The sequence below is a fragment of the Amblyomma maculatum genome, chromosome 2, assembly GCF_055883805.1.
Source record: "Amblyomma maculatum isolate TAMU_Amacu chromosome 2, ASM5588380v1, whole genome shotgun sequence".
NCBI classification, from domain to species: domain Eukaryota; kingdom Metazoa; phylum Arthropoda; class Arachnida; order Ixodida; family Ixodidae; genus Amblyomma; species Amblyomma maculatum.
This window is the reverse complement of record NC_139345.1, coordinates 15,611,682-15,627,133: the sequence shown is the minus strand read 5'-3', so window position 1 is coordinate 15,627,133 and position 15,452 is coordinate 15,611,682. Positions and strand designations below refer to the sequence as shown.

Sequence of the window (15,452 nt, the reverse complement as noted above, 5' to 3'; positions counted from 1 at the left end):
TTTGTATCAGAAAAGACAAATGTTATCAGGACTATCTGTTATACTTGTGCAACAATAGCATGCCTGCACAAGTATAGAGCCTTCGGCAACAACACCTCCCGCAGGCGTGCCGGGCGACGAACTGCGCTGCTTTCCGCCTGCCCTGCTAGTCGCTAGGCCTGGTCTGTTTCGCAGGGCGGCACTCTGAACGAGTCAGCGACGCAACGCTTTAATAAAAGTTCGTCTTCCGTCACCGCTTTTCTATAGGAGGCCTATTTCATAATAAAATAAGCTCGAGAAAATGTGTGTATGGCGACTGTCCTTAATCGGCCTAATTTGCTCTCCCCAAGTAGCGCCGACGACTGTTTCGAGCCGCTTGCAGCATTGCTCGACGCAACGGGGTCACACTGGCGCTTCGTGGTGATTGTGCGCGCGTTCTGCAATGTAAGCAATTGTAATTTCAGTTCACTGTTGCCAAAACTGTACTCGATGACCATTTTCATTCACTAAAATTTGTGAGGTGTCCACCAAGAGAGTTAACCAAGAGAGTTCTACTTAAGTTGAGGACAGCACAGAGGGCTATGGAAAGAAAAATGGTAGGATTAACATTAAGAGATGGGACGCATGCAGATTGGGTCCGAGAAATAACTCAAGTTACTGACATTCTAGTGGAAATCAAGAAGAAGAAATGGGCATGGGCAGGACATGTAGTGTGAAGAGAGGATAACTGATGATCACTTAGGGTAACAAACTGGATTCCAAGGGAATGAAAGCGTAGCAGGGGGTGACAAAGTTAGGTGGATGAGGTGAAGAGTTCGCAGGGGTCAAGTGGATGCAGCTAGCACAGAATCGGGTTAATTGGAGAAATATGGGAGAGGCCTTCGCCCTGCAGTGGGTATAGTCAGGCTGATGATGATGAACCTTAGCAAAAACTTGGAAAAAGACTACCAGCAAATGTAACACTTGCTGGTGCGCTTTATAATTGGACATCTAGTCTCAACTAATGCATTCACCTATTTTGACTTGATAGATTCAAATGCAGAGTCTACCACTGCTATGCACTCTAACAGCGATACTAATTTGGAGTTCAGATTAATGGTCATGGCAATTATGCTCCCTATCTTGTGCATATTGTTACAGGGCAGCAAGCCGATGATGAAAGGAGACGGAACATGACCGACGGCGATGGTAGGTGACATTTAATGAATGATGGCGGACTTAGCGTGAGCACGCCTGCCCACGCCATTGTCCGCTTCTTCTTCACCCGTAACACTACACGGGGCCACCGAGTGATCGTCCCGATCGGTGGACAAAGAAGAAGTCAAAGTTGATCAGATTTGTGACATGACAGTGATCTTGTGTGGACCAGTGAAGAAGGTAACGGCTTGCCACCATGATGACCAATGAAGCCTGGTCCAGGAAGCTTTCGTTGAACCGGTCGCCAGGATTTGATGGCTGGGTCCTAGGTACGCATCAAACGGCACAGGCAGGGGCGATGTCTTCACGTGTAGTGTTGTATCGGGTCGGTGGGTTCATCTGGTCGGCGTTTCGGATCTGTCGGATTCTTCGGTCAGGTCTTTCATGCGCTGTGTCTTGTGATGTGTCCTTGCACATGTTCGTGGAGCCTCAGATCGGTGGGATCTTAAAGTTGGGCTGCTCGTGTTTCTTTGTGTCATTTGGTCAGGGCGGCGGACTGGGCGGGGGTGGGGAACGGCGATAAGGCGTAGGGTCCAGCAGGCTAGGGAACAGCCAGGTGATGCGTCGTCCCAGGAACCCGTTGCCGACGCCGCAAGATGACACAGGGCGCCGAAGCTCCGGGCCAGGATGACGAGTGATGATGATGTACCCCGCGCCTCCAACCAAATGTTACGGGGCAGCAAGCCGATGATGAAAGGAGACAGAACATGACCGATGGCAATGGTAGATGACGTTTAATGAATGATGGCGGACCTAGCGCGAGCGCGCCTGCCCACGCCATTGTCCACTTCTATCTACTTAATTTTTGCTTATTTAGAATGCACCTCAAAGCCACCAGATATGGGGTATTACATGGTTCCTTTTGATGCTATGCCTCGACTGATAAATTCCCAAGCACATGGATATTTCTTCTGCAAAAAAGGCGCTTTCATACCACAATATTGCGCCTTGACAGGCTTGGCGCCAGTGACGCTCCCTTGCTTTTTGCCTACCGTGGGATCGCAGACTACTGCAGCACAACCTTGATCGTCTTGTCCATTTGTAAATATGATGGAGGTTTACAGGGGTGAAAGCAGGCTCGGGCATTTTGGAACAGCTTTTGGATATAGAGAGATGGCTTTGAGGGGTAGCCTTTCCATTCTGCAGCTTTTTTACTTCACTGCCTCCTACCAATAGTTCATTTTTTGCTTTAGCAATACTGGGGCTCATTTTTAACATTTTCGCAATAAATTCCGTATGCCTTTGCAACAATCTTGAGAAGCTTCCTAGTGATGGTGCACTATGCATGTGACGTAGCCCCCCCTCTCAGGGGGTGCTACGTCACATGCATAATGCATTTCTTTTTTCTTTTGCAATTACCACCAGTCGCCGGTGGCTTATACTAAATTTGCTTGCGAACAAATATTTATTATGCTCCATGCTTCCTTCCATTGCAAAAATTTCATTTCTATTAAGCCCAGTGCAAGATGCGCTATATCTTTGCCACTGGTGGAATGACATTGTTCCTGTGCTCTGCTAAATTTGATGGCAGAGCATCAAAATAGCCAGTTTGGAGCAGTTTTGGAGCAATATTGCATTTTGGAGCAGGATGGAGCAGGGAAAGCGGTTTGGAGCAGAATGGAGCCATTGGAGCAGCACTTCCACCCCCGAGTGGTAATACACATGCTCCACAGTTCAGACAAAAGCTACAGTGTGGCACAGTTTTTCCTTCTCCTCTGACCAAAAAAGGTGTGCAAAGTCTAGCTGAATTACACCAGGGAAGCAAGTTTCAGCAAATGGAAGTTGCTGCCACACCATGTCACACTCCAGCAGCAATCAAATGGTCAGCAGCAGACAATACAGCCGTGCCTCGTTAATATGGACACTTTGGTTTCCGACTAAAACTGTCCATAAAGAGAGTCATCCATAATAACAAGTCACGAATAAAAACAAAAAGGATTTTATTGAGAAAAAGAATTGTAATTAACAACTGCTTTTGTACATAACGGTGTGCACTGGACTCAAAATTGCACAGAACACCGGTAATTTTGAGTGCATTATTCTTGTCATTGTTGTCTTCGAAAAATTGTAGTGTAGTCTGAAGCGACTCGCTTACCATGACACCCGTGATGTTGGGCTTTGTGTTGGTCGAACTTTCGAGCACGAACTCCTCACTGGCCGGTGAATCAGCGTCTGATTCTCTACTCACCGCCACTTCCAAAACGGCCTCTTCACTGAGAAAAGTAGCTGCTTGAGATTCTCCTGAGGCGAGGAAACAGCTGAGCTGCCAATACTAGTCCCTCGCAGCTTGGATTGACAGAGATGGCTTTTGCCGCTTGTATTCACAGATTTCTTCACGCCTATGTTCAGCTCTGTTCTTTTGCGTTTAAGGGGGGACGCGGGTCTTAAACTGGTCAAAAATGGGCAAAAACTTGATTTTGAGGAAAACGCATTTTCGGAATGTTTGTACCTTTGAGCACTAGCCTTCAAAATAGCAACACTGAATTCGATAGGGAAATACGTAAAATCGACTTTTAAAACGACACGGGAGCCTCGAAATGGCCAAAAAGGGGTGAAAATTGTTCGAACTTCCCGCGCTCACCGCGGGTGAAGCAGCCGGCAGGCCGCCGCCATCTTGGACTTGTTTTGAAGCTTGTTTCTTTGTGCGCATTTTGCGGCATCTCCAAATGACGTCGCTCAAACAGAACGACCACCGTCGCGGCTTTTCCGAAAGCAGTTTCCGATCCGCTGATTGGCTGGAGCGCACGCTCGCGAAGAGAGCCCCTCATCTCGCGCTTCCCATTGGCCAGCGCGACTGACTTACCATTTTTTTTTAACGTTCTTTGTCGCGGTTGCTGCTTCGATCGTTTATGATGCGCTTTCGCGATCGTATCAGTCGTTCCCGCAGCCTGTGCTGGTCTTTAGACGTAGTTCGGTGGACGTAGCCGTATTAGGAGTGTATTGAAAATGGAAGCGCCTAGCGAGTGCGCGTCGAAGAACGAGTACGGCGGCGCGCTGCCAGGGTCGCGCGGCGTGTTCTCGACCTAGCTGCAGCACGTCCGGCGGCATATAATCGTTTGCGAGCGGTTCAGAGGCATCAAAGATAGCATCGATAGATTTAACTGTTCAGCTGATACCCATGGTCCCCACCAACACTACTACTTCATTGCTTTTTTATCGCGTCGCTTCAGACGACAGGCGAGCCTGATATCGCGCCGTCTCCCGCGTTTCTCTTCCGCAAACGGTTTCGGGGTTTTTTTTTTTTTTGCAGATTACCTAAGTAATCGCGTCACTGCGCTCAAGGGGTGTGAAAGTTCGAGCTTTAGCTCCAGCAAGGGACCCCGCGTGCGGCCCTGCATGCGCTGTACAGCAAAGTAGCAAAGTTTCATTCTGGAACATTAGCCAATTTATTAGGTCATTCAAGTATGCCGCTGTGTTTTAGCCTTCAACTTTGTGCAAGTTTATTAATATTGCAAGATCGTTTTATCGTAATTTTGAGTATTTGTTTGCCTTAAAGGGCACTGCCACAGGCATATGAAGTGGTAAATGAAGCTTCTCACGCTGGTTCTAGTGGCGGTATATTTAGACTGTGTGGCAAGCTTTTACCAGTATTTGGGGAGGGTACTGTTATATGTTTAGTATATAGCCTTTCTCATAAGAAACAAAGCCTCACAACGATTCCATTTATATTACCATAGCTGCCTGCAGTGTAGCAAAAGGTAAAGGTCTCAAAATGCAAACAAGTTTTTCTCGGTGCTGTTTCTGGACACTGTACTCAGCCTTGCTGTGCTTTTTCTCTACATTGTCGCCGAGTGACAATGACAAATTTAGCATCACTGCGGTCATATTGAGAAGATCAGGGGGTGATCCAACACTTGCATCACTCTATCGAGATTTTTTCAAATTGCCATTAAAATAATATTGCATGTCAAAAATTTTGCTGATTTCCTAATGGCATACACTACCTTGGCCATGGGTAATGGTGATAGCTTCAGTTTTAGTTGACATATTCAAAATCCAAAGACAGTTTTGGAAATGGGAAGAGCATGACATTTTTGGTGAGAAATATCACAGTGAGGCTACTGATTGTTCAAGTTATAATATGTGGTCAAACTTCAAATGCAGTTTTCTCAGTTTCATATTTTTGGTCGATCTCTACAGTCTTACGCAGGGTTTTGATAACTTCTTTTTACCGTATTTACTCGCATAATGATCGCACCCCTGAATTTTGAGGTCAAAATTCCATTTTTTAAATTCCCCGCGTAATGATCGCACCCCGAACATGGAGCCGCCTGGTGGTTGATCTGCAGTCATCCTGCAGCGAATGCATTCCGACGAGTTCCCAACCTAGTCTAGTAACGTTGGAGTTCCCATGATTCCATGCTTTGCGGCGTTCGCCATTTTGCAATTCGGCAGCGTCGTAGCGTGCTTTGTGTTTTTGTGCGAGTTTACGCCATTTCACCATGGGGCGGTATGCCAGTTACACCGCCGAGTTCAAGCTCAAGGCTGTCGACTATGCACTGGAGCATGGCAACCGCGCTGCTGGTAGGCATTTCGGCGTGGACGAAATGAGGATACGCTATTGGAAGAAGCAGCGCGAGAAGCTGATGGCTACAAACAAGACACGGCGGGCTTTCCGTGGACCCAAAACGGGCAAGTTCCCTCGTGTTGAGGAGGCGGTCCTAGAATATGTGAGGGACCTGCGCAAGGATGGTTGTGCAGTGTCATTAGAAATGATACAGACGCAGGCGCGCACAACTGCCAGGAAGCTGGGAATCGCCGCAAAGGATTTCCGCGCTAGCTCCGGTTGGACGACTCGCTTTATGCGACGGAATGGACTTTCCCTGAGGCGGCGGACGTCGTTGTGCCAGCGGCTCCCAGCCGCGTATGAAAGCTAAGTGATAGACTTCCATCACTTCGTCACTAGGCTTCGCGAAAAATGCGGTTACCTCACGTCGCAAATTGGAAACGCCGATCAAACTCCACTGACGTTCGACATGCCCCGGAATACAACTGTGAACGAGAAGGGTGCTCGGAGCGTCCTCGTGAAGACGTCTGGCGCAGAAAAACAGCGATGCACAGTCATGCTTGCTGTGACGGCCGACGGGCGGAAGCTGCCACCATACGTGATCTTCAAACGGAAGACTATTCCGAAGGGAAACTTTCCCCGTGGCATCCATATACGTGCACAGATGAAAGGGTGGATGACTGCAGACCTGATGGTCGACTGGATCAAGACTGTTTGGGGAAGAAGACCAGGAGCATTTCTGCTTCCCTCGCTTCTAGTTTTGGACAGTTTAAGGGGTCACCTTGTGGACAGCATGCGTGCCAAGCTGAAAGAGCTGCGCACGGACATTGCAGTCATTCCTGGCAGCCTGACTTCGCTGCTGCAGCCTCTCGACGTGTCTTTGAACAAACCGTTCAAGGACAACGTTCGACGACTTTATGCTGAGTGGATGGCGATGGGCCAGCATGATTTGACGCCGAGCGGAAAGATTAGAAGGCCATCCGTGGAGATGCTGTGCTCGTGGATCACAGAAGCGTGGAGCAGTAGCCCCGACGAGGTAGTGGCTATGAGTTTTAAGAAGACAGGCATATCTAACGCTTTGGATGGAACGGAAGATGACTTCCTGTGGGATTGTGAAGATGCTCCCAGCGACGACACTGCTGTTTCCGATGAGTCGTGCAGCAGTGAAAGCGAGGATGGCGAGGATTCAGACTTTGATTAGAGTACTGACGAAAAAAAATAAATGGGCATTGTGCACTCCATGTGATGCTTAATGTGCGTGTTTATTGCGAAGGTAAGCCTTACTCAGCTTTTATTTTTGGTTGTAATCGAGATATATGTTCTAAGACGTCTGACCTGCAACTTGTTTGCGTTTTCGGTGCTCAAAAATTTTTTGTAGAAAATTTACCCCGCGTAATGATCGCACCCCGAAATTTGCGTCAGTATTTAAAAAAAAAAAGTGCGATCATTGTGAGAGTAAATACGGTAGTTCACACAAATACCTTTGGTACCATTTTCTTCAGAGAGAAATGAAGTACCCGATGACATTTTTAATTTTTTAGTTTAGGCAATGGATAAATGTCAATTTGAGATTAGCTTATTGAGTTCGTTTCAAATAATGCAGCCTTTTACTCCCACCATAATATGTGAGAATGACGTGCCTTTTTGAGGAAAACGAAGGATGTCATCGGGTATGGGAAGACTTTGGCTATCAATCTATGTAATTAAAAGCAACAAAATGCAATGAAAAAGTTCATTAAAGCTGCGTAAGAAATTCACTAATTATGCTCTGGACTTTGTTAGATAACTTTTGATCTAAGACCACCAGCTCAATTATAATTACATTTTTGAAATCAGGAGAGAAAACCACATCTGTGTGCAGTTTTGTGAGACTCTAGCCATAACTAAAAAAGTTAGTTTTAAGACCCTCGTCCCCCCTTTACTCCCGCCATGCCAAAAGCCAGACTCAAGTTGAGGCTTACAGACTCCTGATGCTGTGCACTTTTTTGCCTAGTTAACCTTTCTGCCTTTCCGTTCTTCTGATTCTTTCTTGTTTTGCCTTGTACTGTTTCTGTAAGGAAGCAAGGGAGTCAAGCTGGCAAGCTGCTATGCAGAGGCCTATCGAACATCCCATCTTGGCGCCGTTTTTATGTATTCCTATAAAGCAAACACTGCAAGCTGAAGTACAGTTTAGAACGACGGCTAGCAGACTACGAAGAGCTCAGACCTTGTCAAGGCCGCATTGCTGACTCAAAGTGAAGCCGACATGCGTACCACCTAGTGTGCAAAGTTTGGCAGTTCGGCAGCGCAACAGGGACGAAAACCAGGAGCATGAGGGAAGCGCGTCCAGGACAGGACGCCCGGCCCCGGTTGCGTGTTCGTACGTCACCTTTCTTTTGTCGCTCTACTTTGTGAGTGTGTCTTAACTCTCACCGAAAAGCATTAACGGCTTCATAGAACACACATTGCGCTTTGGGAAAGAAAACGTCAGCTCCACCGCCACTGTAGGGTCTTTCTTCCTGTCATTTCTCTCTTAAGCTTTTACCGGCCTTTCTGTTCACGTTCAGCAGAATTTATTGCAACCACATGTTGCTGTTTTCCCGACTGTGGCGGTACTTCCGCTGCATGCAGAAATCTCCCTTTCGGGGTCTTTCTTACGCTGACCCTCTGTTTGCTGTGCATGCTCCTCTCCGCTCTTGCGCTCCCCTGCCTGCCCCCGCCCCCCTAAAACGGCGACACGCCCGCTTTGGTTCTGTTCAACTTCACAGGACTCGTTTAGTCATCCCGCCGTATCGGCTGTCGCATAGGTTCGCAGGCGGCATGTCCTTCTTTAACTTCTGTTCGGACTCCTGTGCTTTTTTTCAAGCAATGTCCATATTAACGAGACAAAAATACATGGGCCCAAGTGGGGCGCGTGCATTCTTCCCCTGTCACTTGTACTGACAGCGAGTTTCCATACTAACAAGGCATAAATACATTGAAAAAGTTTCGTCTCCCTAAAAACTGTCCATATTAACGGGGGTCATATTAACGGGGCACGACTGTAACTGGTTACACATGCTGAAGCAATGCTCGCCTCATATGAAGCTCCAGTGCACGGGGCAACTGCTAGGAAATAGCTGATAAACGTTTCCTCATAATACAGACGTTTGTTCACCTATCCATGCAGTTTTGTTAAAGCATTTGGATCATGACTGCAGAGTGAATAAAACAGAAAAATTCACATACTCTGATGGACTAGGTGGTAGGTGCCTCTTGGGAGCTCTTTCACAGTGACTGCCAGCAGGCTCATCATTCTCAGCTGCTCCACTATGGCTGTTTATTGAGGAAGGAAGCCTTTTCAGCAAAACATATGGACCCCTTTAAAGCAATAAATGTGCAAGAAATGAAGGTGAAGCACAACCTACAAAACACAAGTAAGTCACACAAAGATCTAAAGTAAATAAATAACACCAACACTGCACCCAGATAAGCAAAATTCGGATGAAGTTGAAACACTCTGCAAACAAAGATTGAGCCAAAATGCGCTGTTTTGGCTTTTAAGCTAAAATAGGTCAGTTAATGTACAGGAGTAAGAAAAGCCAAAAGTAAAAAACATGCATTTTCAACAGGAACGCATTAACTCTAGCAAAATGAGATGCACCAATTTTACAAAAAATGTTGGGTAACGCCACAAAGCGGTAAAACAGAAGATTAGAGGACACATAAGCTCTGTCGTTAAGACGCAATAGCAAACGCTCATGAACAATGTTTACTCACTAAAAAAATTGTTTTTGAGCAGTTTATTTGTTTCATTTTTTCTCATAACCTGTCAGGCAATGACATCGCCATTAACTTGGGACGCCGCTTTTTTGAACTTCAGACATGCCAATGCACATTCATCAGAATGCGCTGTTTGTATGCTATGTAACGCTGGGGTTCTCCAATTAAGAGTAACGCTGTAAGTTCCACACACAGATAACTTTTTTTTTTTTTACTTTTTATGTTAATTTTTTGTACACAAATATTTAGCATCAGCAAATGTTGCCTTCCATTCTGAGAATGACACCTTTGAATCTCCTCTTTCCAATTTATTTTTTTTTTTCAATTATTTTATTTAGTGACACAAAGACGGGAGGCGCTCAGTTTTTAAGGGTACGATGTGACAGCGTTAATGACTCCAGTGTCTGGCTCCCCATGAGATGCTCATTAGCATATATGCCTTGCTACTCGCTTATCACAAATCCCTTGATTTGTGCCTCTGTTATTCACACATATTCATCTGCATACAGTAGTAAGCTAGCACAATACGCGAGACAACACAGACACAGACATAAAGCCCCGCATTAACCAAGCTGTAGGAATGTGCCAGCATAGCCCAAGGGTAGCATGTCTGACTCTGGTTTCACGGGTCCAGCAGAGTTCCAATCCCATCTCAAAGGAGCTGCGAGAGTTGACAGCTACTACCAAATATACCATGTCATGTCTTAAGACGTCACTTAACACAATATCCAATCAGAGGCCGGCCACGTCACCTGCCAGAGGCATGCCTGCAAATTTTGAAGCGGTAGCTCGACTACTAGAGGTCTCGGGCTCTCTTCAGTGTGTGCTGTTCATGTCCTCCAAGGCTCAGACAAGGTCAAACCTTCAGTTTGTAAGTTTGGAGAACCACTCGATGATCAATGGTCAAGCCATTGCATAGGTCAAGGGTCAAGCCCTTCAAGGTGAACCAAAATCAGGTCACTTCAAAGTGAACCAAAATCTGGTCACATTATCAACTTGGCTCACTGAGCAGCCAAAATACGGCATTTACATGACAGGGCGTGACGTCACGCCATCCTACACAGAGTACATGACGGATGAAGCGCCAGCACGCCTAGGAATAAGTCCGTTTAGACGCAGGGACCGCATCATCGTTCACTCCTCGACTTCATTGCACCAGCCAACCTTTTTTCATTTATTTGACCTCACCCTTCACCCGCCATAACATTCTCTTTATGCCCTGAGGCAATAAACATCTCAAAAAAAAAAAAAAAAAGTCCACATGCAATGCTCATGCTAGGCTATGAAGTCATGGCCTTTTAAACCTAGTGCATTAATAAGGAAGTAGCACCGGCATGCCTGGCACGAAGTCCACGTAGTGTTCATGTGCTAGGTCTGGATTTCACGCATCAAGACCAGCATAAATAGCAGCTCAGGAGCTTTAACATTAATCAATTCCTGTCGACCCGTATTGCTAGTTAGTTGATATGTTGACATGCTGGAGGGTGTGCATACAATTTGAAGGTCAGTGATGTAGGCTGCGTAATAATAAATGTACCTGGCTACAAAAATATTTTTTACTATGAAGAGCATGCTGTTCAATACGTCCCTAAGGTACATTGCACACCTGAATAAAGTTCCTTGAGAGGGCCAACCAGGTGGACATGAAATGAATGGTCGGACAAAAACCTTGCAGGAGAGCCTCCAGCCGCTTTCCAGCTGGACTAGATGGTCAGCTGTATAGCAGACTTTTTAAATCTGCACTGGCAGATATCAACAAATTCACGGGATTAGAGAATAAGCATTACCCTTACATTCTGGACACTTTAAAAGGCCTTACTGAGACAGCATGTGGGTGCTGTTAGCATATACTAGTACAAAAGGTTGACAGCTTCCATGTCTGAGAAATGGTACAACTATGGTAGTCTTCCTTGCAGGAGAGCCTCCAGCCGCTTTCCAGCTGGACTAGATGGTCAGCTGTACAGCAGACTTTTTAAATCTGCACTGGCAGATGTCAACAAATTCACGGGATTAGAGAATAAGCATTACCCTTACATTCTGGACACTTTAAAAGGCCTTACTGAGACAGCATGTGGGTGCTGTTAGCATATACTAGTACAAAAGGTTGACAGCTTCCATGTCTGAGAAATGGTACAACTATGGTAGTCTTCCAAGCAACAGGTATTTTTCTCATGGCCTGTACTTAAAGAATTTTAAAAGTACTGTTACCATATGAATTTCTTAAAGTATAATTAAACTATTATAAGACTCACTTATGCTGTCACTTTCAGCAGCAGCACTTCCAGTAGAAGGTCGCAATTAGCTTTTTGATTTTGTAGCCTTGACAAATGGTACAAAAATGCAAAACTGTGCAAAATGCAGCGAAGATAAGGTGGGAAAGAGAGCCTATTGCACAAAAAGGACCTGCACTAGGATGCAAATATGGGCGAGTTGGAGCGGATGCACAGAGCAAAAATAAAGCAAAAATGAACTATGACAAAAAGTATGCACCCTCATCATCCGTCCCCCTCCAATTTTGCACTATTTTCCCACCACACACTGACCAATCATTTTTTATTAGTCTTTGCAACTATGAATGGTGAGACTAGTCATGGAGTTAATTCTGATTCTACAGACTTAATTACATGGAAGCAAGGAAAGCAGTTTGCATTTTTATTAGTTTCAACGTCATCTCGGTGCACCCTCCTTTGGTAAGATGACAACTGCAAGAAGGGAAGAAGTCATGAAATATATTGTTTGGTCATTGTGCTACCCATCCACTATGAAGCCGAACAAGGGGACCGGACAGGAAATTAGACGGAAAGCCCTGCCTACACCAGCTGTAAACCCTAATTATAACCCAATAGAGCATTACTCAGGGCGGTTAGTCACACAAAGTTAATCCTTGCCGCATGAAAAAAAGAAAAAAAGAGGAAAAAACAAGAAAGTTATGAATAAGAAAGTAAAAGATGGAAGGTAGGACAGGAAAAGGTGACTGCCGATTACCCTATCTGCTCAGGCCAGAGGAGCTTTCTACAGGGAGCAAGAAGTGGCAAGTTACCTCTGCTGAGGGGTGTAAAAGTCCAAACACTTGGCATTAGTTCAACAACTAGGGTTCCTTTTCCCCAAAGACTGTGATGCCATGCATGGCAAAACGAGGATACTTGGGGTCGCTCAGTCCACCAAACATCTACTTTAAAATATATCCCCTGCAAGGCAGCTCTGACATAGAGCCTCCCATTTGTGCAACACAGACATATGAAGCCAACATAGTATATGCATCATAATCATCATCATCAGCCGGACTATACCCACTGCAGGACGAAGGCCTCTACCATATTCCTCCAACTGACTCAGTCCTGTGCTAACTGCATCCACTTGACCCCTGTGAACTTCTTAACCTCAACCCCGCAGGGGTGGCGCAGTGGTTAGGGCGCTCGACTACTGTTCCCAAGGGCTTGGGATCGAATTCCGGTCTCGGCGGCAGCTTTTCGATGGAGGCGAAAAGCAAGGCGCCCGTGTGCTGTGCGATGTCAGTGCACGTTAAAGGACCCCATGTGGGCAAAATTTTCGGAGTCCTCCACTACGGCGTCTCCCATAGCCCGAGTTGCTTTGAGACGTTAAACCCCACAAGCAAACCAAACCATCTTAACCTCATCCACCCACCTAACTTTCTGCCACCCCCTACTATGCTTTCCTTTTCTTGGAATCCAGTTTGTTACCCTAAACGATTATCAGTTATTTTCTCTTCGCACTACATATCCTGCTCATGCCCATTTCTCCTTGATTTCCACTACAATGTCAGTAACTTGAGTTATTTCTCTGACCCACTTTGCATGCCTCCTAATGTTACACCAACCATTTTCCGTTCCATATCCCTCTATGTTGTCCTCAACTTAAGTAGAACCCTTTTCGTTAACCTCCATGTACAGGTATAATGCTGCTATTGTATACTTTCCTTTTAAGCGATAATGGTAAGCTGCTACTCATAATCTGCAAGTACTTGTTAAATAAGCGTCATCCCAGTATTATTCTCCTTGTTATTTCCATGGTCCAGATCAGCGGCTACCACCTGTCCTAAGTAGACACATTCGCCTACTACTTCCAGTGCTTCACTACCTAACGTATGATGTTCCTACCTGAGGCTATTGAACATTACCTTAGTCTTCTGCATATTAATTTTCAAGCCTACCTTTCTGCTTTTCCTGTCTAGGTCATCAATCCTTCTTTGCTGTTGATACCCTGAGTTTCTTAGCACGGCAATGCAATCAGCGAATCTCAGATTATTGAGGTATTCTCTATCTACCCTTATCCCTAATTGCTCCCATTCCAAATCTCTGAATAGTCCCCCTAAGCAAGCTGTGAATAATACTGGGAAGATGGTGTCTTCTTGCCTAGCACCTTGCTTTATAGGAATTTTGTTACTTTCTTTATGCAGAGCTATTGTTGTGCAGCCACTATATGCATCTTCCAGTACTTTCACATATGACTCCTCTACATCGATTTCGCAATGCCTGCATGACCGCTGAGGTTTCTATCAATGAATGCTATATATGATGATCTAATCAATTAATATACGCCATCTAATCAAAAGCAAAGCTTTTCAGCATTAATCGGAACATATTTTTCGAATCCTGGTGCTCTCATGAATGCACAGAACAAATTTATCATGTACAGGTCCAACAGTTTTTCCTGAAACCGTCCACATTTCTTTGTACTGTGGGTCTGTACCTTGAAGTGCATGTCTTATGGTGCATATTTATTACATTTATTCAACTAAAAGCTTTTAGAATTGCATGATACAAAGCTCATAGGTTGGCACAGAATCAAGGATTTATAGCCAAACCTACTTATTACAGTATTGAAGTACAAGGAAATATCACTGGTATAAATTCTTATAGGCGGGTTAAGCCGATCAAAGCATTTAGTTACAAAGCAGCTTACAATGATTCCTTTGCAGGAAAAATCTATCAACCAGCTCCGACTGCTTCATGCCACATTTCATTCACATCGCTCTGGAGGGTTCCCAACTGCTGTAGATACTCTGGTGGGAGCGTTTCACAAAAGTGGAGCCCCGGAGCGACTACCATTTGTAAAGCCTTTTGAACATGGGTTCCTATTCGTTGTAACTGCCAGCACAGGTTACAGCAGAGATGCTCTCCTCATTGGTAAAAATCGTTCATTTATCGTGACATGCAGGAATTCTCGATACACCACCGCCATCATTACATCAGCAGGAGCTTCTCAAACCCTTGCATCACTGGCACCCTGACATAGTTAATCTAATTAGTTGACAGCAAATGAGAACGAGAAAATCATGCTCAAAAAGCACATGCACTTCACTAACTGACAGAGTTATGTACGGTGCATGTGGCCTATGCAGCAAGGCACTGGTGGCCCAGCCAGTTTTCTAGGAACAGTCTACACAAGCTTTTGACAAAATAATGTTTTCCCCGTCCATCCTTAGGAGAGGCACACACTTCGGAACATAAAATGAATTGCTCCACTGAAAAAAAAAGTATCCGTATTTTCTTCTCTGCACCAGCACAGCATGTCGGCATATCCAGCACGCGTGACGTTTGTGTGTGAAAGGGAGTTTTCACTTCCACAGTACCAGGTCGATCCGTCAGATGGCTCTGCCAGCTCCTTTTGTGGGCATGTTCTGGCATACGTGGTTGTAACATTTGTTTCTCTTTGAAAGTTGGCTCTCAGTGACCATATTTAGCTGTTACAACTGATAATGCACTATGACAACATTGTTATAGTCCATTCTTATGGCCCATATACTGTCCCAAACAGTACTGTTTTATTTATTTATGCACAATCCCAAAGCGCCGTTAGACATTACAGTAGGCGGGGGGGGGGGGGGGGGGGGGATATATTCAAGCAAAATAAAATCGTACATGCAGCACAGTTCCTCTTAACAACACATCACAATAGTGCACACTTTTCTCCTCAATATCGCAGCACACAGGACAGCTAAGCTTTAAGACATTGCTTTAAAATAAATAAGAAAGGGGACTAGAATGCAAATAAAACCTTAAGCGTT

General features: G+C 45.3%; 1 protein-coding gene across 1 annotated transcript in view; it reads right to left on the bottom strand.

The window, feature by feature from the left end:
* Positions 1-15,452, bottom strand: part of LOC146198024 (DNA (cytosine-5)-methyltransferase 1.S-like) — a 191,043-nt gene that overhangs the window by 167,612 nt on the left and 7,979 nt on the right. Inside the window, exon 3 of the mRNA XM_084593341.1 lies at positions 8,891-9,022. Within this exon, the coding sequence (XP_084449467.1) occupies positions 8,891-9,022 (132 nt within the window). The remainder of the gene's footprint in view (positions 1-8,890; positions 9,023-15,452) is intronic.